At 39.9% G+C, this 26410-nt stretch overlaps 1 protein-coding gene across 1 annotated transcript; it reads right to left on the reverse strand.

Annotated features, from left to right (window-relative positions):
- Window positions 1–590: 590 nt before the first annotated feature.
- On the reverse strand, window positions 591–26218 carry ube2h (ubiquitin-conjugating enzyme E2H (UBC8 homolog, yeast)). Its single transcript, XM_044342665.1, has 7 exons — window positions 25925–26218; window positions 9801–9877; window positions 8640–8714; window positions 8509–8548; window positions 7226–7278; window positions 5649–5777; window positions 591–5467 (listed from the first exon to the last, which is right to left on the reverse strand). Exons 1-7 carry the CDS (start codon window positions 25975–25977, stop codon window positions 5343–5345), a joined length of 552 nt encoding a protein of 183 aa, XP_044198600.1. The 5' UTR covers window positions 25978–26218; the 3' UTR covers window positions 591–5342.
- Between the last annotated feature and the right edge of the window lie 192 nt (window positions 26219–26410).

The following is a 26410-nucleotide window of genomic DNA, read 5'->3' on the forward strand; positions in this document are numbered from 1 at the left end:
GTGGGCTGTGCAATTTTCCCAGTATATAAAAATGTAAAATGTATATAACGTATATCACAGTTGTAATGTGGATCTTCAAAATTCATTCAATCAAGCTCTATATTTAAAAAAAAAAGCTGCAAGAAAGAGCTGTGTGTTGAAATGTAATTCATCAGTTTTCACATGAATCTGCTGATTTATTTTATAAGAGAATATTCTAAGTGAGTTTTAGAGGACTGTAATAGTTTTGTTCACCAAAAATAGGTGCAGAGGACATCAGGATATCTCTAAATCACCTCACTAACAGAGAAAAATGCACCATAGAATCACTTAACGGCGATTCAGACAAACATTTGTCAGATGATAAGGATCCACAGGTTCTAAATTCTGTGAAGTTGGGATTAAATCTCTATGAAAGCAACCTGCAATGTATATTAAATGTGTTAAGATGTCAAATATAATAGTGTTCTTTAATGTTTTTTGCTGCAAAGTCCTGATGTCTTCCATAAAAAGTGTAAAAACAGATCATGGAGTACAGTGCACCTCAGGAGGTTAAATTAAGTTCCTCTTATGCAAAACAGACAGATAAGAATCATCAGCCACAAAGAGCATTTATACACATTGAATGTTTTATTAAAAAAGAGAAGTTATAACAGTTTATTTTATACACAACTATTTATGAGGTTATAAGCCTATTAATAGAGAGCATTTGTCTTTTTGACAAGCATGCCCACTTCACAATGCAAAGAAAAAAACAAGAGAAGGAGGGCAAAGTGAGGGCGAAGAAAATAAGACCAAGGATGGACTTTTGAAAACAAAACAAAAAACCTTTTGACTTCTTAACCCTCAAGTATCACACACTAGGTACCAAATACATTGTTTTTTTTTTATTTAAAAAACTGCTATTTTCCATGCTGTGTGTGCCTGCTGAATCCCCTGATGGCAGCAGTAGGCCAGCACAGGGCACAAATCCACACAAGCACAAGACAGAATGGGATGGTGTGCACCAAGCGAGCCTCAACTCCACACCAGAAGCATGCAAGTGCACGAGAAGACACGGTAAACACACAGGGTGGGGGGGTGGGGGGGGGGGTGGTATTACAGGATCAGAGTGCTGGCTCTTTGCAGCTGTGCTCATAAATGGGGAATGAGCCCTGGATGTCCTGTCTAAGGATTAATGATAGGCCAGTCCATTCACTTCGCTGAGGCCCTTCATCCTTATTGTGTCCGGCAGGGTGTGGGGGGGGTGAGGTGGGGGGACTGTGCGTGTACGGTTGGAGGGCTATGGCTCTGGACTGGACTTTTTCTGCAGGTCTGCAGTTAGAAATGTGGGGACTCATCAGTCCCATCGTGTGAAATCTAATTGTTTGGAGTCACTGTTTAAAACTCTGGATGGTTAAGACATTATCTGTAACGCTGTGGTTGTATAGCAGAAGAGGAGGAGGGGGAAAAGCCAAAAGGAAATTAAATAAAAGCACAACAAACAGGTATTTCCATACTTTTTCAAAAATAATTCAAGTTGCAATGGGAAGTATTATCATTCACTGGTTTGAGGATATTTCTTGACTCGAGTTAAGAGACAATCTGAAACACAAAGGCAGTAATTATTCCTCTTGACATTGAAGAAGTAAGTCTGGGGAGTAACAAAAGAACAAAGGAGGCCAGTGAAAAGATCAGATGGTTGTCATGTTTACCATAGCAACACCAGGCCACAGCTGAGTATATCATCAATTTATTGCCCAGCAGATGCACAATGCTGAAAACCAAACCTATGATTTTCACCTAACACAAGAGTCGTGTTTTTGAAAAAGACAAAAATATCATTAGTTCCCTGTTGCACCACTGCATCATAATGTGCTTTTTTTTTTAAAATTAAAATTCTCAACTGGGATATACTGTATTTTCAGCACTCAAGTACAATACTGCACAGATGTAAAGTAAAACAATTATTCCAATCTGGATTACTTAAAACAAAAAGTTCTCCTCAGTGTGATTATTTATCCGAACCATAACTTACAACAGTGGTGCTTGATGATTAAGATTAAAAACAAACAAAAAGAAAAAAAAAAAAAAAGAGGTCTCTTTAAGGAATAAATACACATTTATAGGCAGCTTAGGGAGAAAACTCAAGTGTGAGACAGGGAATCTGTATACAGCTTTGCAAGTTTGTTCTGTTTGATTGGATGTGGATCACAAACTTCACCACAGCCACTCCGAACACATGTAAAACATTCACATAGCTTTATACTGCCTAGAACATGTCAAATATCACACAAGTTAACTCTGCTCCAATTAAAAATGGCTGCATTCTGCTGGAAGCTAACCCCGAGCTAACATCTGAAACTTCCCCCGAGCTGGATGAGAGAGAAATTATTATCTCATAGCTTTAAACAGTCAAACTCTTCTGATAAACATTGGAAATTAAAAACAAACCAAGGACGTGTCTCGGTTTTAAATCTGAATTCAAACGTGGTGATAATCATGGGCACAGAATTGTGTTTGAAATCATGGCCTTTGTAGAAAATCCAATCTCTTGTCAAGGGCTGAACCACACTTTTGATTTCTGTACAGTTAGATCTATCAGGCTCTCTACAAGTCAAACGTCACCCTAGTTTGAAATCACTCACACTCATCTGTACAACTCTGAATCTGCAGGAGGAGGACAAGTAGGCATGTCTATGGAGTATCTTACATATTATCACACAACAGACACTAACTAAAAGTCAGATGAGCAATGAATGCTTTATCAGGTAAGTATACCAAACTAGCTAAGTCTATCTGTAATACAGCCATATAGCATATGTTGTTTAGTTGAAGTCACCACCCAGCAAAACTAACTATCCTGACATGTCAAAAACACAGTTCAACAAATATTAGCATGATTTCCATCCTTTCAATACCTTTTTGGGTGCAAAATGTTAATCACTATGCAAGATACAACCAAACTCATGTATTTCAAACCTGAGCCATAAAAGTCTAACAACCCTACATTAGCTCAAAGAAACCCAATGCCACTCAGCCCTGGGTAATTCCCCTTACTCTGCAACAGAGTGAAAATTTGGATGTGAAATCACAAATGTGATACGGGATCAAATTGCAGGAAGAGGTGAAGAAAAGTATGGTGAGTAAAAATGTGCTTTTCTAGTTATTCTTCCACCTTCATGGCTTTTTTTTGGAAACATGGTTTTAGGGGACTTCCTCAATGGTCATCTTCCTTTTGTGATGAGGCACAGAAGAGAGGGGGGGGGGAGTTGAGATCAGAGGTGAAAAGGTGGTTCCCCCACTATGATTCAGCTGTGAATCTCCCTTTTGGGAATCCACAATCTGCCACAAAGCAACCAGTGATTTTTTTTTTTTTACTGCAATCTCTGAAGTGAATACATTTCAAGGTTGTCTAGGTAGTTTGACTGCCATATTCGCCTCGACAAAGCAACACTCGCTCAGTGTTTCGGGTTCAACACTGACTTTTCATGAGGCTACAGAGAGGTGTCTTTATCACTGTACAAGGTAGATGCTGTACACAAAAAAAAAAAAAAAAAAAAAAAAATCCAAACGTGTTGACCCCCCCATCGGGCAAAAAGTGAGAAATACAAGAAATAAAGTAGGCAAAACAGTCAAAAAAAAAAAAAAAAGCTGCGATTGCAATCTCTTTCCACTCATCGTGGATTTACATCTTCACCTGCCACATTGAATCAACGATGAATGACACCAGAGGTTGTTTTTTTTTTTTTAAGAAGTCAAATCTGTACATATGAAATCAATGGCAAATTAATTCCCCTCAATAAAAATTGCTACAAGCCTAAATGTCATATATCGGGTCCTATTTCGTAATCTTCAAACTAGTAATCCAAATAGCAATTCTGGTAGGCAGAGTCCAGTCGATGCAGTTGGTGTAAATACCACAGGTCAGACCAATATGAAGGGGCATGCATTGGAGTGAACTCCAGGTAACAGCGGAATGTAAGGAGGACCGATACAACACTAACCTGAATCTAGCTCCACATATCACTCTTCATTCTCACTCAGATCCACTCAATAACCATATGACTGTGTTTATTTCTTTTCACTAAAAGTAAATCAGAGTTTGGCACTGGTTTCCTAAATTCACCTGAATAGGTGATGTCAACACTCTGCCAGGAGGGTTGTTAATAATGAGGATACATTTTTTTGTTTAATAGCAGGAGTATAGATGATTGTAACATAGTGGCATCCTGCTAAATGAGACTGTTCGGTACCTGTGTTTCAAGGTGCCTCCTGACAGAAAAACCAGTGTAAGCTGCATGAATTATTAAATCCATATAGTCAGATGGTTAAAGAGTAGCTCTGGTCTATTTTCAGTTCCCATAATACCAACTGAGTCTGACCAGAATCTCCACAAATGCCTCATAATGGAGCCATCTTCATTGCCTTAGTGCACATCTCCTCAGTACAGTCTATGCAACTAGTGTACGTCCCAACAGATCAACACTCATAGCACCCGACATATGTCTTTTTCACCACATTGTCACTCACTCCTTAATAAGACATGTGTATATATATATGTTTTCCCTAAGGCTTGACCCTTGTTCAGTATTTATCTTGTACTGCACAGCGGCACACATTGACAGGCAGCTGCAGCAGGTCGACAAAGAGTAACAAAAAGTTCAGTAACAGCCAAGATAGCATCCGAACTGAGAAAGAAAGAAAGGTTGTTTTTTTCCCGACATGCCTCAATCAATATGTTGAAAAAGATATGCTTAGGCAGAATTTAGTCTGTCTATTGGCACTACACTTTTTTTAATTTTAATGTTAAGTATAATCAGATAGCGTCTGTCTTTGTGCATCTTAATAAATACTGTCTTGACTACAGGATGATATTTGAGAGCTGTGCACCCAGGCAAGCAAGACCCAAGCAGCTCTATAGTGGAGCTATAAAAAAAAAATCATTGGTCAGAATCAATTGGTATCATGGAAAAAAGACAAAAAAAATAGAATTCAGGTCAAACTCGAAAGTTATATTTTAAAAAGTGAAATTTGAAAAAAGAAATGAGCAGATCACGGGAGGGGAGGGGAGGGGGGGATTTTTTTCTGGCTATGACTACATGACACACTTTTAAAAATGCAGAGATGACAGGGAGAGAATATGAAAGCAATCGCGACATCTGTGTGGGGAGAAACAGCTACAGAATGGGAGGGGTGTCTGTCAAACACACCAAAGGCTAGATATCCATAAAAATCCTTGTTTAGTAGTAATAATAATAATAATAAAAAAATCAACTTGTTTAAATATGAATATTATAAGTCTGCTTTCTCATGGTTAGGAAATCAAATATAGTCTCTGTGGGGGTTAAAGGAGGGGGCGGGATGGGGGAGCCCTCCTTTCACTACAACTCCATGTCCTGGGCCTCGTCTTCTGAGAAATCAGACATGGAGCTTTCAGATGAAGAGTCACCAGCCCCCTCCTCCTGCTCCTTCAGAGCCTCCTCTGTTGCATATTTCTGGATGTACTCTGTGGAGGGGAAAAACAAAGAGGAGAGTGTGGTCAAACATAGCCAAAACTCTCAGGAGGACATTTTTTTTTTTTGTTAGATAATAAATTTGGAAAAACAACTTTTTCCAGGTGTGTAATTAAGAATCTAAGATACCTGGGGTCTACACCCCACAGATTTAAAAAAAAAATTAAACTGAACCTTTGATTTTCTGCTTGTACTCCTCTGGCCGGTGAAGGTACATGGCAGCTGCGTCTCCATTCAAAGGGTCAATGGGGTTTGGGTAAGCCAGCAGCTGCGGCAGGAACGACTCAAAGATGTTGGTCAGATCTGGGGAGGGAGACGACCAAGTAAAACTTTACCAATTGAAAGAAACATGTAATTAGATAATATAATCCAGGCTTCTCTGAAATGTAACCATTAATCTGAGGAGACTTGATGGAGAAACTAACGCTCACCTAATGTTTTGACAATCATACAGTACCAGTCAAAAGTTTGAACACACTTTGCCATTCACTTGAATGAGAGAGTGTGTCCAAACTTTTGGTTCTCTATGTCTGATATAAACACCTGCCTCGGTTAATGTTCCACATGAAAACTGTTACAATGCACCACTGAAGGTCACAATCAATGTACACGGATGTCAGTCACTGATGACCATACAAAAATAATCAAAGCTGCATTGGCCATAAATGTAAAATCCTCAGCTCGACAGCTTCACAGAGGCTTGAAGCAGACTAATCCCTTTCACTAGCTCTCTGCTAACAGGCCTCATCTTTCTCTCAGTGCTGAGGCCTAGTCAGAAAACCTGCAGTTCAGCTCTTATCTACTAGGTGTCAGCACTGGGCCCATCCAAATTGGGAAAACAAACACTTCCTACAGTCTATTGTACAGAATTATCATGTTTTGATGATTTAATCAGCTGCTTTTGTTTGCTTTCCTTTTGCAGAGGCTCATTACAGACAATGCTGGATTGATTAGCCTATTCTTTCCATGTATATGTCCAATCTTGATTTTCTTTTCCCCAAATACTCCACATTACAACATCTGCAGCATTTTACACAAGTACAAACAAAGGTGCTACACAAATGTGAATCTCCAAAGGGTCTGACTTGATTTAAAAAGGAGAACTGAGCAAGTTACCTCATTTGATTATCGTCAATGACCTAAAATCTGTTCCTTTTTTATACCACTCAGATCACTCCATCAGAGTTCATTTTGAATGAAATTACTTAAAAGCCAGTTAGGGCTTTAACATTCATATCCAGAACACCAGTGAAAATAAATAGGGAGTGATGCTGAAACATCTGCTAAGGATATTACTGTAAAACCATTTATATTGCTCAACAGCTATCTTAGCTGGAGGGGCTGTAATGAGAAATTAATGGGGAAATATACATGGAGAGGGGCGCAGGGACATGGAGAGTAGCAGAGAGAGAGACGGTAAGAAACAGTAAGTACAATCACTGCCATTGAGAGTATGTCAGCATGTCCCTGTCCCTCACAGCTGACAGACTGTAAATCATTCCTGTCAAAGTTGAATGTGTTCTGACCTTGCTGGGTGAGGGTATTACCTCATTAGTGTTCACTTCTCCCCCCAGTAAGTAGATTAGGGACAATTCTGCACCACTGCCTAATGCTCCCACAGTTGCTAGCGAGGGGGCTGGCAGCTACCTTTTTGGTGCTGATGGCACTGTGTCAAGTTCTTCACACATAATCACACAGACCCCAGTGAGGAAACTTAATATGGACACATACGACGCAGCAGAGCCACTCACCATAAAGGGCTGTCCATGTCTGGTTGATGACATCTAAGCACACTGTTCCTGACCTGGGAAACCGAGAAGAAAACAGAGTTAAAGTGGCAAGGCCAAAGGGCGGTGAGAGAGAGAGGGGGGCAGTCCCTATGGAGAGGCTAGATCCTCTTAAGTCAGCATTTCTGCATTTAATACACTATAAGTTGACAACGAGGCTTGTCCCTTTTTCAAATGTAGAGGAGAAATGCGGCTCCCAAAATTGGACACCACTGATATATCTGTTTCAGCCCTCAGTAACCCATATGCTTAGTTGGCAGTTAATTGAGGGTCTTGTCAACTCGTAAAGTTGTAAAATATCACATGACCAGGTCAGATTTACCAGGTAGTTACATTTAAAATGCTAGCCACTCATAAATACATTGCTTTAGCTTCACCTTTGAAAAAGTGCCTACAAGATTTGAATAACGAAAGCCTGATATAAACACCACTGTTTGTTCTTGTTAGCTGACTAAATGTGTTGTCACCACAGAAAATGAAAGTTGTATCAATATATTTAGTTTACCATATACATTATTTGCCTGTTGTCTACTGTGTGTTGAACTAAAATGTAACAACTTGTACTGGAAACATGGGTATCATGAAATTTGCCACTAGTTTACCACTAGTACTTAAACTTTGTCAGCAGTTTCCTAATGCTAAACGTAAAACTTTCTGACTTTAGGACCGCCCAGATGCACCATTAGTTTCAGCCTTTGTTAGGCTAGACTGTCTCATCTGGGGAGCAGGCACAGGTTTAGCCTGTCCTTCCAGTCATCCCAAGGACCCACCTTCATAGGCTACGTCCTTCAGAGGATCTTGCCTCTAAGCAGTGGATTAATGGGCACAGAGAAACAAAGAGCTTGGCCAGGTTTGTAATTTGCTTGATTTGCTGCTAAGCATTTTAGCCGATTATGCTGAAATTGGTGGCTAAAAATAAAAAGTTATTACATAAAACATTCACAACATAAGTTAATCTTTTTTACTATTTCATTGCTTTGAAAAAATAAAAAAAAAATCAATATAGAAAACACTAAAAAATATGAATAAATTCCACAAATGTTTTTAGTTTACAATATGACAAGCCAGCTGTTTACAACATGACATAACAGCAAGCAAACATCATTTGATGAGCTTTAATACACAAGGCCTTCACATGAGTGTTAAGGATCAATAATCCAATAATCTACACCGCCATTATGGTCTCAAGTAACAGAAACCCATCGAAAAACATTGACACTTCAAGCACATGAGAGTGGTGAACTTACGCTTCATCAATGTTGGGATGAAAAATCTTGTTCATGAATCCTGAAAAAGAAAGGCAGAGCAGTTGAGGAGTGACTTTAAGAAACGTATTTCTCACAATTCGTTATCCCGCATGTGAAGTCAGAGCTCCTACCTATTGATGGCGATTTGAAAGGGTATTTGTCAGGAAGATCTACTCGCACCTTCCACACGCCTCCCTCGTACGGCGCTGTAAGTAAGGAGGAGACAGAAAAATGATGAAAAGACGCTGTTGGAAGACAGAAGAGAGACTTTCGTTCCATCCTTCATGCACGCCGATGGATTTAGACGCTGTGGGGTTGTATCAATTTTCTGCACTCTTTTCTCATCTGCTCAGAAACACAGCAGAGAAATGAGCTACACATGCCACTTCCCTCTGCCATTTTTCTTTTATTTTATGCAGTAATGTATTTCACCCCAGGAGAATTATTTTCCTCAAAAAAAAAAAAAAAAAAAAAAAAAAATCACTTCATATAATACGCTAACATCAAAGAGGAAGAGAATGAGATTGTGTGTGTGTGTGTTTCTGCCCCAGAATAGCAGTGTGTAACAGGACCCTCATGTGCCAAAACTGAACAGCACATTAATGACAAAAAACCCCCCCCACGCTTGTCGAGGATGAATAGCAGTGAGCATGTACACACATACCCATACCATTTCATCTAGCATAGTTTCAAGGCATCACAAACAGGGTCAAAACACCCACTTCCTCTCTTTGGTGATGCATAAGTGGCAGCGGTTTTTAGAGCGACAGATGTTGCGAAAAAAGTCTAAGAAAGAAGTGCTTCCTGCTGAAGAGGCTTGCTCTCCTCATCCAAATGCCTGGCTAGTCTCCGTTTCACACTTCGTGGCCTCGAGCCTGGTTTCAATCCGTTTTACATTCCTGGCCTACTGTGACAAACCTCTCTTCATGTTCCAAACAGGAGAATGACTGATTCCTTTGCTGGCTGCCCTCAGGACAACATTTATTGTCACTTCATGCACATCAGATTATTCATTTTAACAGTTTATCTGTTTTTTTTTTACAACCAGTCCTAAAAATGCTAAGTGTTTGGTTAAGGAAGGACTGTAAATTGTAGAGCATTTAAGGTCCCAAGTGGACTACTGGCAAACACACATTTTTTTTTTATAATTCGTTTCACGTTTTTAGAACCTGGGCGAACACACACTAGACCCTAGGGCCACTTTCTGGGACACACTAATTAGCCCAACAAGGATTCATTCAGCAAGTCAAAAAATAATCTTTTTGGTAAACCAGAAAAAGAGAAACACTTACTTCCTTGTGGTCCGAAAAACTTCACTACAAATTCATTGAGTCCGCTGAGGATGGTGACTTCATGTTTGCTCTCGATGCTGGAAGGCGGTTAAGGACAACAGCTCCACATGACCACACACACACACACATAAATAACACACAACCTGTGGAAATAAAATGACTAACAATTACTGAATATGCTTTGGGGTCACAAACTATTAGGCCTACCTGTCCTTCCCTATCCCTATTGTTGTGAGAAAGATGACACAAGAAGAATCTGACCTCTTCCTTCTCTCTGATCCTACATCATTCTTTGATATCGTACAGAGTTATGAAGACTAACAAGGAATTATAGCTTCTGACAGATAATGAAAACAAATCAATGCAGGAAAATTACACTTGGATTCAGTTCTGACCCCTACTCCTGGAGAAACAGTTTCGGTAAAAATCGATAGCTACATGCCAATTTGTTGAGTTTAAGAAACAGAAAAGTCATGCACACTCATACACGCGCTGACAATCCCTCCGAAGCAATGCAGGCCTCCTTCCACCTGTCACTCTCTAATAGCCCTCTTGGAAATAAAGCACAAGTCCCTACAGAGAGGGGTCTGTCTTCTTCAAGAAGCTCTGCGCTTCTACAAGTTTATATTACCACCCATACCAGGGTGTCTGCAGGATTCACTGAGCTAGAAAGACTCTTTAAGACCTCTTTAATGCTACATATAAAGCAATCTAAAACTAAAACTTCTTTCTCAATCATATCGTACAAAGTATTAAAGTATGATGGAAAACCAGCGAGGATGATATGGCCAAGAATTCTTTTTATTATATCACATTTTTTCCAGTACTTCCCTGCAGTATATGAAAATCATTCCTACTTTTTTGAAGACTCTTGTACATTTTTAACAACTTCTCAGGTCTTTTAGGAAACCAAGACTAAGTCTTTTCAAGACCTGCAGATATCCTGTATACTGCTAACAAAACCCAGTGTAATCTCTGCCTTGCCTGTAAGTGCAGTATTAAATTAAAACATACATGTTATTATGAAAGTATTAAGCTTTTGATAGAATCTACTATCTGAAATCAATCAAAACATCAGTTTTACGTACATGTAGTTCTCTTCTCTATACTTAACGTTGGTGGGGATGACTAACACCACCTTCAGATTAAATTATGTCTGCAAATACCGACATAACCCAGACAATGACAGAGAGGCTTTCTGACGAAGTATGTCAACATATACAAGTTACTCAATTGAGATACTCAATACTTTTCTCATGTAATCTTACGTAGTTGTGTAAGACTTCTTTGCAGTTGAAGAACTTAACTTTCATTATTACGGTACTATGTATGTCTGACCATTTCATTTGTAGCCTGAATCTAATCATCTCAGACTGCAGATGATGTAGTTTTGGTTGTTATTTAAATGTACAAATGCTTTTCTGTCGACTACAGTGCCAGTAAGTGATAACACCAGACTTGCTCATGACACATATTCTTAGAAACAATTTGGCCAACCAGTCATTTTTTTTTTTTATAACTTGTTGTTACTTAAGCGTCCTTCTAATTTAACTTCAAACCTATACAGCAGCTGAGATTTAGAAAAAGCAGTGTTTCCTCAAATCGTCAGCCACAGGAGAGGTTTATTACGGTTGGCGAAGAGAAAATAAGCACCCAGTGTTTGCCTCTACAACTCCACTTATTGACATAATTACAGAAATAACAAGCCCTACAGTACATTAGTGTATTTTTATTCATTGTATCATATGGCAAATTGGATATTCTGTAATGACACTCACTCTGATTATTTCTGATCCCCATTCTAACACAAATTCATTATGGAAAAAATATTTTTCTTTCATATAAGCAGAGGAAATAGGTACAGGAAATCAGACTGAAGCAGAGAGAAACTTAGAGAACAAATAATCACGTGTCACAGAAAGAGGAAAATGATCACAAAACAAGAATAGAAGACAGGCAAGAACACTTCGGAGACAAAAGGTACAAGAGATGGCTTAAAAATCAGTTTTCCATGCCACATAGTAGCAGCTGGCTTGTCAATCCTGACTGAGTGTGTATCCCATTAGCAGTAGCACTGACCCCCAAAGGGTTAAATCAAACTGGAGGTTATTTTAAGCTCTGGTTGAGTCTGCGAAGAACAGACTGAATCCCTGGCTTCGGCAAGGAAATGTGTCATTGTCAGACAGAAGAGGAACCTCTCTGTTCTGACTGTTGGAAGTCAAGAAGCCATTCTGAGGCTCTCTGATGCAAAGTCCGAGGCAGAGCGAATAACCACTAACAGCATGAGCGCAAACAACAACTAGCCCACGTGCCATAGGGAGACTCCAGCACTTAAAGAAACACTTCTCCCCTGTTATGGTACATTCATAAATAAATGCATGCCTTCTGTTCATATTCTACAGTTCACCCACTTCTGCCCTTCATGTAAGGACATCTATGCATCTAACCAGTAGTGAAACCACTAGTGTGTGAGTGAATGTGTGTATGACCACATGATAGAAGGGCAGCGATGCCGAGTAGGGGGATGGTATGGACTGTGAGTGTTATGTTATGGAAGACAGCAGTGAGGCAGGGTGGGGGGAAAAAGCTATTAATGGGGTTGAATCAACCCTGATTATGCAGCAGGCTAATAGACACTGACCGTAGTGACTGAGATGCAAGAGAAAAAGTGGTCCAGCTGTGAGTCAGTGAGACCTTTTACACATTTAGTTGACACATAACTGTATGAGGAAATGTTCACAGGATACTGATATGAGTTTACTCTACTCCACAAAACACCAAAATTACAAGCAGGCAGATCTGCAGTGGTCGGGTTCTTAGTGATCTGTACATATTCATGTGACCATAGTGAGATCATGTGAGAGAAGGAGGAGGTAGGTAAACGGAGTAGCTCATATTGCACCGTCTGACTTCTCACATTCTGTTACACTCACATGATAATGACTTGAACACAAGTTACACATACACAAACACACACACAAATCACTTGTGAGCAAATTTAAGTGCAGTCAAGAGTCACAAATAAGCGCATCCAGTTCTAACAGTAAACATGGCAGCAACAAATACAAAAGACATAAAGATACTCTTTATCTTACAGAATAATCTCTGGATTTGATGTCAACTTCACGACTCTACCCATGTCCTCTTATTTGCCAATCCCAAAACTATTAATTTATCAATAGTTAATTAATTGGTTTCTTGAAATCTTCCATGTCATCATGACACAATGGCATAACCCACTGGCCTCTTGTTTCAAACAGAGAGGCCAAAGACTCTGAGCACTCATTCCTTCCACCCAGTAAATAACTTCGAGTCCCTGTCGACAACAACTCCATCCCACTATGAAGGAGTTTGGCAGGTCTGTTAAAACATGAGGGAGTTCCTAGTAGAGCTTGTAAACTCCCAACTGGTGGAAAGAGGATTGGGAGTATAGGTGACAGGCAGCCATTCAGCTGGCCAAACAGAAAGAGTCAGATAAGTGGACGGTCACAAAACTGGATAGGCAGGACACGTACCAATTAACTATGAGCCGCAGTGTCTTTTTGTTTGTTCTTCAATAATGGTGACATGATACATTGCATTCGCCAAAGGGAAGGGAAATAGGTTTCACCTTAGCTGGCATGAAAGGAAGAAAGCAACTGGGTTAAAGAGTGTACTGTAACAAACACTGTAACCAAACCAACAATGACCTTAACCTATATCCTGAATATAAAAAGTCTAGCCTGAAAGTAGTTACTGAGCAATCCACGTACAGTAAATAGGACAGGATATTTGGTATATTCTGTATATTAATGTGCCTGTAAACACACGCATTACCCAACAAAGATTCAACTGGTTCAAGCACAATTAACTGAACTACCAAAAGTGTTTTCATCAAGGTTATGCATCTACTTGTTTCCCCATCCTCAGCATTACGCCTCCGTCCATCCCCCCACCTTGGATTAGTATAGATAAGTCATAATCTGTGGACAGCACCGGGTCAATATCCTTTTACACACACATATAATCTGATACACAAAGCCCAATCAATCCAGAAGAACATACACATACACACATCCTCAACCCTGAAGGCCCTGAACTGTAACAGCAACACCGTCTCCTGAGTAAACAACACTGTTTCACTGCCAAACTTCCTTCATACATGACATACTGTCTTGAAACACTCACTGACAGTTGAAAATGCAGTGTAGAGAAAAAGGTCTAAAAGAGCTACTTTCAGACTACCAATTAAGCCTCAATAAAATGTTTTAGAGTTTATCCAAGTACTAAGCTCAATGTTAACCTGATTTTTAACTTTATAAAGCACATAGAAATGCTTAAGTGTAAAAATATGCAGTATATAGCATTTACGGTTGCGGTCTAGACATGTCTTGTTTTCCTACTGGTCCATTCAGGCCTCTATCCCTGTCTGACCCAGGATCAAAATATCCCATCCTGACCAGCCTCTTCCTGAGTATGGAAAACAAACGTTGCGGTGAATCATAAACGGCACTCTGTCAAACAATGCGGTGTCAACTATGCTCCAGTGTCTCCCTCTTTGGACGCAGAAGTTGTTGATCTGGTAAAGGGGGAGGCACCGGCTGCTTTCAAAGCACTTCCCTGCTTCTGTCATCTTTCTTTTGAGGAGAGGAACGGAAGGAAAACCCCACACTTTTCTTTCATCATCAGGGTGATGTAATATGTTTTAAAAATCCAGAATTAACCAGTACACGCAGAACACAATAAAATGGATTTCTGAGCAGTAACTTTTTATTTTCTATCTCATTTTGTGTTTTCTGGAAAAACAAATTAATCAAAAAGTGCCAGCAAGCTTCAAAATGACAATATTAGCACAAAATTAACAAAACATTTTTTTCTAATATTGTACATCCTTATGTCTTAGGCATGTACTGAAGAGACCACACTGACTCCACAGACCAGTTCAGGTTATTTAAAACCCAGCACTCAATACTCTGACCACCTGCTGACACCTCCAGCTTCAAGTAATCCTTTTAAATTGAAAGTATAATGCTTCTGGGCAGACTGGGTTGAAATAACAGGAAAAGACAAATCAAAGAATCCCAAAAACATGGGGAGAGCATGGCGTTACTGAATAACAGAGTGTACACCATGCATAATTTTCAGTTATTAATGGTACTGACCAGTCAAGAAGACTGTTAGACGTATTGTGTGAACGCAACATAAGACACACTGCTTATATTTCAGACTGTGAAAGCAAAGCCAAGAAGTCTGCCTGAAAGACACTAATAGTCAGTAACCCCCAAAAGCCAGCAGGGAAGAAGAGCATAAAAAGAGAAGGTAGAATAAGGTCAGCCAACTAAACAGAGAGCTGAAACAGTGAGAGTGAGTGAGAGCATGAGAGGATGACGGAGAGAGCTGTTAAAGATTTAAGTAAAAGAAACATGGAAAGAATGATGCCAGAAGAGAGGCAGAGAGATAGTGATGGAGAGATAATGAGACACAGAGTTCAGCCTGGTGAATGCTGATCTAGCCTTGCAGGCAGAATGACATCATTGCTGTGGACTGCAGGCCAGTGATGATGAGTGTGTACACAGACACAAAAGACAAAAAAACATTTCTGGATATGACTTTACCGAGAACAGCTATTAATAGCTTTTTAATTTAGGTGTTAGTTGAGAGTTTTGTGATTCTAAATTCCCTGGTGCATGTAGTGAGTATGTACTATATGAATATCCATCGAAGTTGCAATTGACTTGTCGACATTAGAAGATTTTTCTAGAAAATAAACCTATTTTTAGAGAGGTTAATATACAATTTTGTACTGAGCAGTTTTATTTCCGAAGAGTAGTAAAATAAGACTTGAGTAGAGTAGACTTGTAGCATTATATAAAACTGTCATCTGTTAAAAAATTTAGAAAAGGATTAATGCATTGGAAATATACTAGGAAGATTATTGAGGTAAATAACAAAGAGAGTGGGGCCAAGTTAAGAGCCTTGTGATACACCTTTACCAACTCACTGTGATTTAAAAGGCAGCTTTTCATGTTTAATATATTGGCTGTTGCTTTTGGAGCAAAAACATTTCCAATAACAACTGAAAATTGTTCAAAATTGAGTTTGAAAGAGATACAGTGCTACACCCTCACCACTAAATGATCTGTCAACACAAAAGAGGTTGTAACCAAGCAGGAACAAACAGAAGCAGTGGTTCTATAAAAACAAGAATGTCAGAAGTAGAGCAATCTAGCATACAGCACAACTCATCTACTACTGTGTATGTTAACATGTTATAACCCCCCAAAACTGTCTTATTGCAGAATTTATCTATATATCATAAGCATACTAATTATATTCCACAGACAGATGCTACAAATCAGCCTGCTTTGGTAGCAAACACTCATGTCATTTCCCTCAGACAGCTCTGTCTGAGGGAGGTGAAATGCTTTGCCGCATACTGAAATTAGGTGAACTGCATGCTGACAGCACGGTGTCTTTGTTTGCCTTGAGCAGTAGTGTGGCCTTGGATAAATAATATGGTGTGAGAGCATTTTTTTAAAATACATAGGAATTGGATGACATAAATTTGTCAATTAAGCCGTTTTAAATGACAAAACACTGAGAGTAACTTGTCTGAGAAGTACATCTTCATTCAGAGATGAGGAACTTCAAGGCTGCAACCTCTCTTTCGCTTTCTCTCCTCTCACACACACCCATTGTGGCGACAATATACAATCAAAGGCACTGCAGATGAAAGGCAGGAAATATATAAGTTGTCCTCAACGTGTAAGCAAGGGTAGGCTTCCTATAAACTATAGAACTACCAAAAAGAAATGCACAAGCTAGGATTCATTGCCTGCAAGAGACAAAGACAAGAAGACCTACTTCTAAAAAAAAACAACGGTGACAGAAAGCAGCTTTGTACAGCTGAAAGACAATAAGGGAACAGACAACAAAGTCTATACCAACATTACACCAACAACAAAGCTGTTCCTTCTTCTTCCTTCCAAAATGAGCTCAATGCCTACTCTCTGATATTGAAAGTGAAAAAAGAGGAAAATGAATCTAAGTGTGTGACCATAGGTGTAAAATGTTTGCTTGTATGCCGTCTCTGCCAGTATACACCTTTATCTATAGATTTCTACGAATTAGTGTGCTGCACCGTGCCAAGCAGGATTACTGTGTGACCTCCACTACACTCAGCGGTCTGAAAACAGAGGCAGCTAGTGTAGCACAGCAACCATCCTGCCACAGAAGGCAGAGCGAGTGATAGGCAGGGTGTTGCTGTGAGAGTGTGATTTAATCAGCTCAAAACCAAACAAACACCGTTCTCCCCTGCAGCCAGCACCAGCCAACCCTACTGACCCACTCCTCCACTCTTTGCCTCAATCTCTCTCTCTCTCTCCCTCTCATACTGAGGCTAACATTTTCCCCTAGCTGTTTACTTTCTTTTATTACTCATTATGTCAGACTCTCCCAACTCAATTTTAATACAGATTTGGAGCCTGACTGAATCATTCCAACTGTCAGAAACCCCCTCAAACCCCCGGCTCATTAACTCTGCGGATAGATAATCCTATGAATACATGTTGAGCTGAAGGGGGACAAAAATAACAGCTCCCATTCAACCAGACCTTGATGCAAATTTTCCATTTACAATACTGATACCACAATAATGAGTATCTGGCAATATCAATCAAATTTGTTCCTCTTTAATATCCACTCAGTTGTCACTAAACCATTTATATTAAACTTTTATGCTCCTTGTATTGTCTAGTAAAAACGACTTTATTCTTTTCAATTTGCTTACTGCCTCAACAAATTTTATTCACAATTGTAAGCCATTGATAGACCGACCATTAAAAGGCCATTGATCAACCATTAAAAGTAAATTTAGCTACAGTAGCTATAATGGACAAAATGCTAAAATAAGTGGAAGAAAAACATTACAGAAACAATCACTTTGATACTCATTTTCACAATTCTAAATGAGGAAGTCTTGTTTAATTTGAGTATAGCTGAAAACTAGCTAATCATCAAACCAGCTTGATGGAACTCAAAGGTCACAAATGTCAGTTTAGTGTTCTTTACATGTGTGGTGGCCAATGGTAGACCAGAGGTACACCAGTAATAAGGAGCTTAAATGTGTTTGCATGTTTGCTTGACGGAAAGTGTGATACCTTCCGCTGGAATGGAATCTTAAAAAGTAATGCTGCGAGTTATTCACGGCCCCAAATCTGATTTAGACGAGTTCTGCAACAGCCAACGAAACTGAGTCAAGTTTCATCATTGTCAGTGTGGCCTGGTTGTTCTCAGCTCTCCTGTGAGGCAATGGGGTCCTGCTTGTCCATGACTGCCCTGGCAGGCACTGATAAGTGAAAGGAGGTGTGTGGGTAGGGCCTGTGGTCTTTTGCCAGCTGTTCTCACTTCCCCTTTTCCTAACCACATCTCACAAGAGATACAAGGGATCTCCCTTCTAACTCGGTGGATCTGCACTACTAAGGTTTTAATAACGTGCACTACAACTCACTTGTAAACAAATTAAGCATGTGATTGTTCTATGTGGAACAGAAATAACTTAAAAGGCACAGGGAGTGACCTAATCCTTCAAAGACTCGACTAGAATAGTTGTACTAAAGCTCACTCCGTTTACTAAAATTTAAGCGGAGGTGATCAGGACATTTTCAGGTCACAGCTACCAAGTCAAAATTTTACAAGCATGACATGAGACACATTAACTTACTTTAACCTCTGCTTATCACTAAAAACACACCAGTTTTATTGATCTCTGACAAGAAATCAAATACATGTCTGACAAACTTTAATCCTGATTAACAACACATTTGAACATTCTTAACTTTGCCAGCTACTAATACTGCCTCAAAGTTGCTCTTATTATCTGGAGAATAGTTAAGGAAACTGAAAAATTAAACAATGAACACTATCATCACATCTCCTTATCTGCGATTTTTCCAACCTTCATTCAAGTTTGAAGAGCAAAACAATGAATGTGAGTTTCATGTTAACATGCTGTGCTTTGGACAGGTCACAGGTTTTGATGTGTTGCACAAAAACAAAGCAGAATTCTCTCTTAAAGTACTGAAAACTAGTTTGTGAATCTAAATGAATGGTGTTATTGAGCAAAGCTGGGCTTGTCTGTTCTCAAAGCATCTAGCTCCTTCTGACACATTAAGTGTTGAAATACTGATGGAGTGCCTGGTGCCAGCATATGCGGCCTCTGCGAAAGAAAACCTTGCAGCAAGTTTTACATATCAATGGACATATGGCCCCATAGGCTTGACTCACTGAAATCCACATGTAAATATCTGGTAGCTGTTAAGTGCTGCACTCACTGGATGGTGAATGGTAAGTATATTAACTCTGTGAATACCTCAGTTTCATTTCTGCTTTGGTAAGTAAAGTTCAACATCTAGAATTTTGACATATTTAACATATGATATGATATTTGGATTATGTCTCCAACTGCAAATATGACTTAACAGAAAATAAAACAGCCCACATAAAACCTATACTTATGTAACAGGTAGTCTAATATGTTGAATCTGTGTACATTTTATCCAGTTACTCTACATTATCACATTAACCTACATATGTAAACACAGATACCATCCATCCCTGAGGTGAAAACATGTTGGAATGTACCTTTTAAACCAACATTACAGTAACAGTTTTAAAAATTCACATAAATATAAAAAGCTGTCTTTGCATCTTTGCAGTTACACAAAGAGCACATGCTGTGAAACAATATAAAGGCCTGCTGTTTTAAACAAAGAACCACAACAAAACAAAAACACCCAGCTCAATGCTCCACAGATAATCACAAATATCATAATCGCTTTGCATTGCAGATTTGGTTTCCACGAGATACAGGCATCAAAAATACTGTGTTAGCTGATGGCTACCTCCCTGTATGAGAGCTGGAGCAGCACAGTACTGCACAGGCTAAGTTCTTTGTCTTCTCTGGTGAGAGATGAGAGCCCACCCACTGCAATCTAACGTGAATCCCTCAGCTGCTCCTCCTCTCAGCCCTTCACTAAATCAACAGTCTATTTACAGCAATAGCACAGAGTCTCTCTGTGTATGCACGTACGTGTGAGCTGCGTGCGTGTACACACAAACAATATGATCGTTAATGATCACAAAACTGAGCCAGGGCAGGAGGTACAATGACCTGAATCTGAGGAAACTGTCTAATGAGCAAATCTACTGACAGATAAGACAAGATTTGCTGTCTGTTGTGCAGACAAAATAAAGGAACAGATGAATCCCGAATTTCAACACTGACGTGTTGAAGAAACTGCAACTTGGGCAAACCTGGATTTCAGTTTAGTGTGAAATGCAGGCATACGGCTAATTTTATCTAATTGATACAGACAAGGGACGAGCAGAGGCAGATTGCCAGATATGCCATGTATAGGGTGTGGATAGTGTAGGTTGCACTTTCTTGATAAGGCCTCGTTTGCCTCATGCATAGGCTATTTTAGCTGAGACAATAAGAAGTCAGTAATATAAATATATTTTAGACAACTGGATTCAGTGCCACAGGCACATATGCCAACATAATGATCAAACATGTAGCCAGCCTATCGTCACTCCTTTGATTTTCCACATTAAAGGAGCAGTGCACGTGAACAGCAGAGGCAGGCAGAGTTCCCCAGCTCCCCAGAAAAAAAAAATCATGCGAAACAAAGAGAGGAACTTCAGTCCATCTGTTTTTCTAAGAGAACTCAGCCATGCGTGCAGGAAGCTTCACTGTTTGCACTGTGGGATTAACAGTGAGGGCCTCCAATCTCCTACTGTCAGAGATGCCTTGCTCCCGAACCCCAAAAACAGGACTGTCAATCAAGGTGGGGGGGGGGGGGGGGGGGCTTGACTAGACTGGGAAGGCAGGGGGTTGTGGCAGTTTCCTCCCATCCTCAGTTTACAACATTAATTTATGTCTATTCATGAACAAAGAAAAATAAAAAGAGAAGAAGTTTGATTAGGGAACCTCTTAAAGAATGAGTGTATGCCTAAGTTTCCCCTCTTTTGTAGCAAACAAAGAAGAGACATGTTTTTATCCTGCAATTACATTATTTTTTTAATGCTCCTGTTGCATTACAGGAACCAGTCAAACATCAGTTGGAAAGACAATTTTTGGTCACATGCAAAAATCCAGTCTGAGAACCATAAATTATAAATCTCTGTTTAACTGTATACAAAACAAAACCATCTGAATGCAGGTATTGTATTTTCAGATGTTGTAAAGCTTTCCCAGGATTCAATGACACCATAGTTATCTCAGTTTAGCCTTCATAATTCCATACTGTGACTGGTTGAGTATACCCAGTAGATGGGCAATTTCCAACATAAAAGGCAGTGTTTGAGCTTGTTACTACAGATTACATATTAACCTCAAGCCACAATGAACGTGGACTAGGAAGTGATAACTCAACATCAGGGTCAACAATGCTTATCAAAGCAAGGCTAAGTAGAGGAAAAAAACATGGCTCAGGTAAACACTTGTCTCTAGACACAGATTCTCCTCTAAACAATGATCAAATTGCAGCATCTGTTTTTGTTGACAATATAAGTTTATACCTACAGTATGCTTTCTTTGCTGACAGCGTAATGTAAAATGGTACTATGGGCAAGTTTTCTGTAACTTTCTTAACTTCTATTACACCATAACAACAAAGCACATTGTTATTTTATGGAACAGGATCACCAGACCAGAGCGTTCTCCATTCTCATCATGGGTTCATCATGCTCCTATTCATTCAATCAATCTCTCAGTCAGAAGCAGGCAGAAAACTGCTGGCTCCTTCCCTACAGTAAACTGCATCTAGTTGGTTCAGTCCTGCAATAATAGCGCTGAGTGCAGATTAGCTGCCTGTGACTGTGTGACTTGGTCTGACCCAGCAGCGGGAGGTGGAGGTCACAGGGGCTCCTGTAAACGGGAAACACAAAAGGCTCCGCTGCTGATGCTGTCCGGATGTCATGTTACAAGGGCACAATGGGGCCGAAACACCAAGCGGAGGGCAGATAAAGCTCAGGATTGGTATTCCTTTCAGGGAGGGTGGAGGATGTGGTGAGGAAGGGAGAGAGGGAGGAGGTGGACAGTGCCCCTACAAGCCTACCCCCCGACTGTGGACAACTGAATAAATCAGACTTACTGCAGGCCAAGTGCTACTTAAACAGTCACTTCCAGGAAAAAAATTGGACCCCTGAAACTCACCTTGAGCGGTGATGAAACACAAAATATGACATACCTGAATCATGTGAAGATGCTTATTTAGGGATAAACGATAAAGACCCATATATACTAGTATTGATGCCAGCTATCATGACGGATACTGGGGCTGATGAAGCATGCAACACCCGCCCCCCCCAACTCCACCACTACTGTGTTGAACATAATTCATTGGTGGTCATGCTTCACAGCACTGCTATCCCATCACTTTCAGACCTTCCGGCAGCAAACGAAAGGTTGCACAGCACAAGCTGAGATGCAGTTTAGTTTATATAAAATGCCCTCACATCTGCTTTGAGGTAATGACATTTCCTATATGAACAAATGTACACCTCAAGTTTTCATGCTATTGTGAAGATAAATACAAGAATGGCCTCAGCAGTGATTAAAGAAGTGCAGTTTCAAAGAGCTGAACAAAGTGAGGTTTACTGATTTGACAACATTTTTCAAACTCTGCTCTTTGATGTTAAGAATTCATTAGTTAGTTTGTCTATGCCTTTTAGGAGGGTGCCTATATTTTTTACTTATTAAATTCCATAGCATTCATGCCACATAGTATGTACAGTGTGTTTATCTAAGGCCATGTGAAAAAATTATTGATTTTACCAGGTTACCAGTCTAGTTATATTTAAAAAATATAAAATAGATTTGTGTAAGTGGGAATTTCGAAGGAGACCAGCAGGACAAGCTTACACACAACAGCCTTGTTGTGGGAAACAAATCAATAAATTTCCATAAAAAAACCTGATAACCTTGCAAACATTGTGACGGCAGAAAAATTATAAAAACACACATTTGTCTTCAGATTTTTCTTGACTGTGTATTAATTGTAGTACAGATAATCCACACATTTTCTTTTCTGTCCCATTCTCTGCATTAAAATCCATAGGCCCAGACACCACAAGAGCTTGTGTTAGCATTCACAATAGGCTTAGTCTTTTGTAATCTACCTGTGCTCAAATTCCAGCAGCTTACTGCTTAAAAGCATTTGTAAAGCCAGAGACCAGTGATGAATGCATGCAAATAATAGCACAACTACCTACACAGTATGTGCAGTCAACCCCACACAACAAGCTGAATGTAAACCTCTTTGAAACGACACACTCTGCTAAGACTCTTGTTCAAGTACACCATGTTCCAAAATTAACGCAACATGTCCGAGAGCAAAGGTGAATAGCCAGTGGCCAAAGGTCAGGCAGGTCATTGAAGAATAACGCTAGCTTAGGACTAAAGCCTGGCAAGAACTGGACAATAAAAAAAAAAAAAAACATCCATCCCTGAAGCGAAAACACTCAAGACTATAAGTTTGAAAAGGAGAGGGTGAAGGAGTAGTGGACAAATAAAGATACATGTAAAGTCAGTGTAAGCCAAAACCTAATGCCTTCTCCATTATTATCTCATTAAATAGTTCAAAGATTTCAGGCTATTGGCATGCAAACACACAGACTGTACATTTGGCACAAAAAGCAGGCTGCTATCCATTGGCTTGGCTTAGGACAAAGCTCAAAGCTTAAATCCAGTGATACTACATGCTGAGGTCATTCTGACATTCATTTTCATGAATTCCCTAATGCCCCCCGTTCTAGATTCTCAGCTCTCCTGTGGCCGAAGCAAATTAATGCGTGGGGGCTCTCAGTGTCAGCCCGTAAGAAAGAAGCTGCTCCGGTCTAAAAGGCAGTGCGAGTTTCAGGTTTTGGTTTCACCAGGGGGAGACACAGTGATAGGGAGCACAGAGAGGAGGTTGTTACTGCTAGTTTTGCTCTAGGGACATAAACAGAAGGAAGGGACTTTTGCCCAGACCGGTAGCCCTTTTTACCTCAACCCAATAAGATAGCCCAGTCGGCAGTGAACCCATGTGCTATGTCACTCAGTCAATCTCAATTCTGTAGACCTACATTTAAACACAGAGAGCTGTCTTTCTCAATACTTGCTGACCACTGCTCACCCATGGTGTTGTAACACACACACACACACACACACACACACACACACACACACACACACACACACACACACACACACACACACACACACACACACAGGTCATTGTATGGAATTGAGCAGGTGGCATACAGCAAACCTGCTCTTGCCTGTCAGTGAAATAGCTCAAGGAGGAGAGGGGGTGTACTACCCCCAATACTGCAAAGTTGTGAGTGTGTGTGTGTGTGTGTTGCAATCCATAAAAACTCTTGCTCTGTCTGCCTCAACACCACATCACAGCCTACACACAAGTGGAGTCGAGAGGGGGGAGCAATAACTTGCTCAAACAAGCACTGTTGCTAGCTAGCAGACGTAACAAAATGCCTCAGGCAACAGGCCAAAAGCCAAGAGAATTGTAGCTTGAGAAGAACTAGATAAAAGCCTTCTTGTTGATGTGTTTTTACATAAAGCAGCCAAATGTTTCAAATGTATGGGCTAGTGATATTCCAACTCTAATGTGACGGTATGAGGCAGGGTGTCTTATGAAATGTAGAATCAGTATTGCATAAGTAGGAAAAGATATATATACATGTATACAAAAAGAACTAAGAATACAGTATTTCTTGCATTCAGTTTAAAACTTAAAAGATCAAATTGAAAAGACTTTCAAACTTTTCCCTTTGAGACAACTTCCCCTTGTTTTTGATTTATTTTGACCAGCCCATTTCTAGCCCCATATTTGACTAAGCTTTGCAGCCATCCCATCAGCTGTTCTAAGTCCCTCCCTCTGGTGGTTTCCGGCTAGTAACAGACTACCCAATCATTAAGCTGGTTTCCACTGTGCTGGGACAAAAACAAAACTACTTTTTTCATACTCTTCTAGAACATTGTATGGACTGGAAATATGTTGTTTTGGTTCATTTTTTTAGAGCTCCCTCTGTCAGCCATAATTGAAGTTAAACAAATACATCAGGACTACAAAAGTAAACATGGTGACAAAGACTTGGAAAAACAGAACACCCTAGATGTTGCCTGAAAGTTCAAGCTATCCACAGTGAAAACGATTGCTGCCTCATGACACCTGCTGTGCCACTAAACAAGCAGCTGCCACGATCAAGTCCAATTCCAATATTAACAAAACAACCAACTATAACCATTTTTAAAATGATATAAGTTTGCCTCCCATGTATCTGCCTGCAGACACTGAAGTACAGTGAGACACATAGATCAGGTGGCCATTTTGATGTTGAAATTAACCAACAGACTAGCCAGCCAGCTCAGCAGCGTTACAAGGTAACATTTCAAGTGACAGATGCAATAACACAGTTGGAAAAACATTAGTAGGGTTACAAAGCAAAAGCTAATTAGACCCAGAAAGCTACACATGCTGCAATAACGTCAACGTATTTACGAGTGTAGAACAAAAGACATTTTCAGTTGACGTTAGCCTTACGTTATGTAAACAAGCTCCTGTGTCAACGTGTAAAGAGGCAATTTGACTTGAGTCCCCTGACAACAGGCTGGACAAAGAAACCAAAATTGCCATAAGGTGCTTAATATAGTCTACCGCTGCCAGTGGTGCAACAAGATGAAAGACATTCCTGGAAAAGGAGAATAACGTTAGCGTCTGTTCGGCTGTTGCAGTAATTTTCGAATATAGACAGCAAGCTAGACAACAAAGCTGAATCTTACGAAAATATAGTGCTGGAAAAATGCTGTAAGGACCGATCAGATTATCTAATACAGCTGTCCCGATAAGCGACTGGAGGTTCGCAGGACAGAAATAGCTAACACTTGGCTTTGCTAGCAAAATGTTGTTTACACAAAACACCAGTCATTCACAATGAACGCTCTATCTGCGTTAGGTTACTAAGCTAAACCAAGCAGCGTTAATAAATAGGGGTAGCTCATATTACATTTCCACATACATTCTGACATAGCTGACTAGCAGACAGCGATTGAGAGACTGTTGTTTATGTCCAGAAAAGGATACAGTTTCACCACATCGGTATCCATTCGCCTTTTACCCGGACTTGGAGACGACATTTTTGCTATTTCCACCGCAGAACACCAGTGAGTCAACTGAAAGCTAGCCCCCCGAAACGCTAGACAGTCTAGCAAACTGTACTATCCGAAAGTTAACATTTGCTTTCAGAAATGTTCACCGCAAAACGTCTTCTCTGTTGAATGTCTCTCTGTCCTAGTGTGCTGCTGAGCTAACGTTAGACCTCTGCTGTTCACTGCCTCTCAACGCTCTGACCATGGTTCTGACAAGCTGGGATCCCTCCGCGGACGACGTCATATATGTGCGACCACACTTCTTTGTAGTTTTATTTATAGCATCTGTAGTTTTGTAACTTTGATTTCATGTTAGGAAGCAATTTGACACCAGTTATTGTTTTCTATTTAAGAATTTAGAGATAATATGGAAATGGTAAGACCGAGAATAAATATTAATATGAAGTCTTTCTTCAAGGTT

This window comes from Thunnus albacares, chromosome 23, assembly GCF_914725855.1.
Source record: "Thunnus albacares chromosome 23, fThuAlb1.1, whole genome shotgun sequence".
Taxonomy (NCBI): domain Eukaryota; kingdom Metazoa; phylum Chordata; class Actinopteri; order Scombriformes; family Scombridae; genus Thunnus; species Thunnus albacares.

Bases quoted from the DNA above. Each gene is read 5' to 3' on its own strand.
- ube2h (XM_044342665.1), bottom strand. From the start codon at position 25,977: ATGTCGTCTCCAAGTCCGGGTAAAAGGCGAATGGATACCGATGTGGTG. The intron at 8,715-9,800 runs GTAAGTGTTTCT...CCTTACTTACAG, and splicing joins GTTTTTCGGACCACAAGGAA to CGCCGTACGAGGGAGGCGTG. The intron at 8,549-8,639 runs GTAGGAGCTCTG...TTTCTTTTTCAG, and splicing joins TTTCAAATCGCCATCAATAG to GATTCATGAACAAGATTTTT.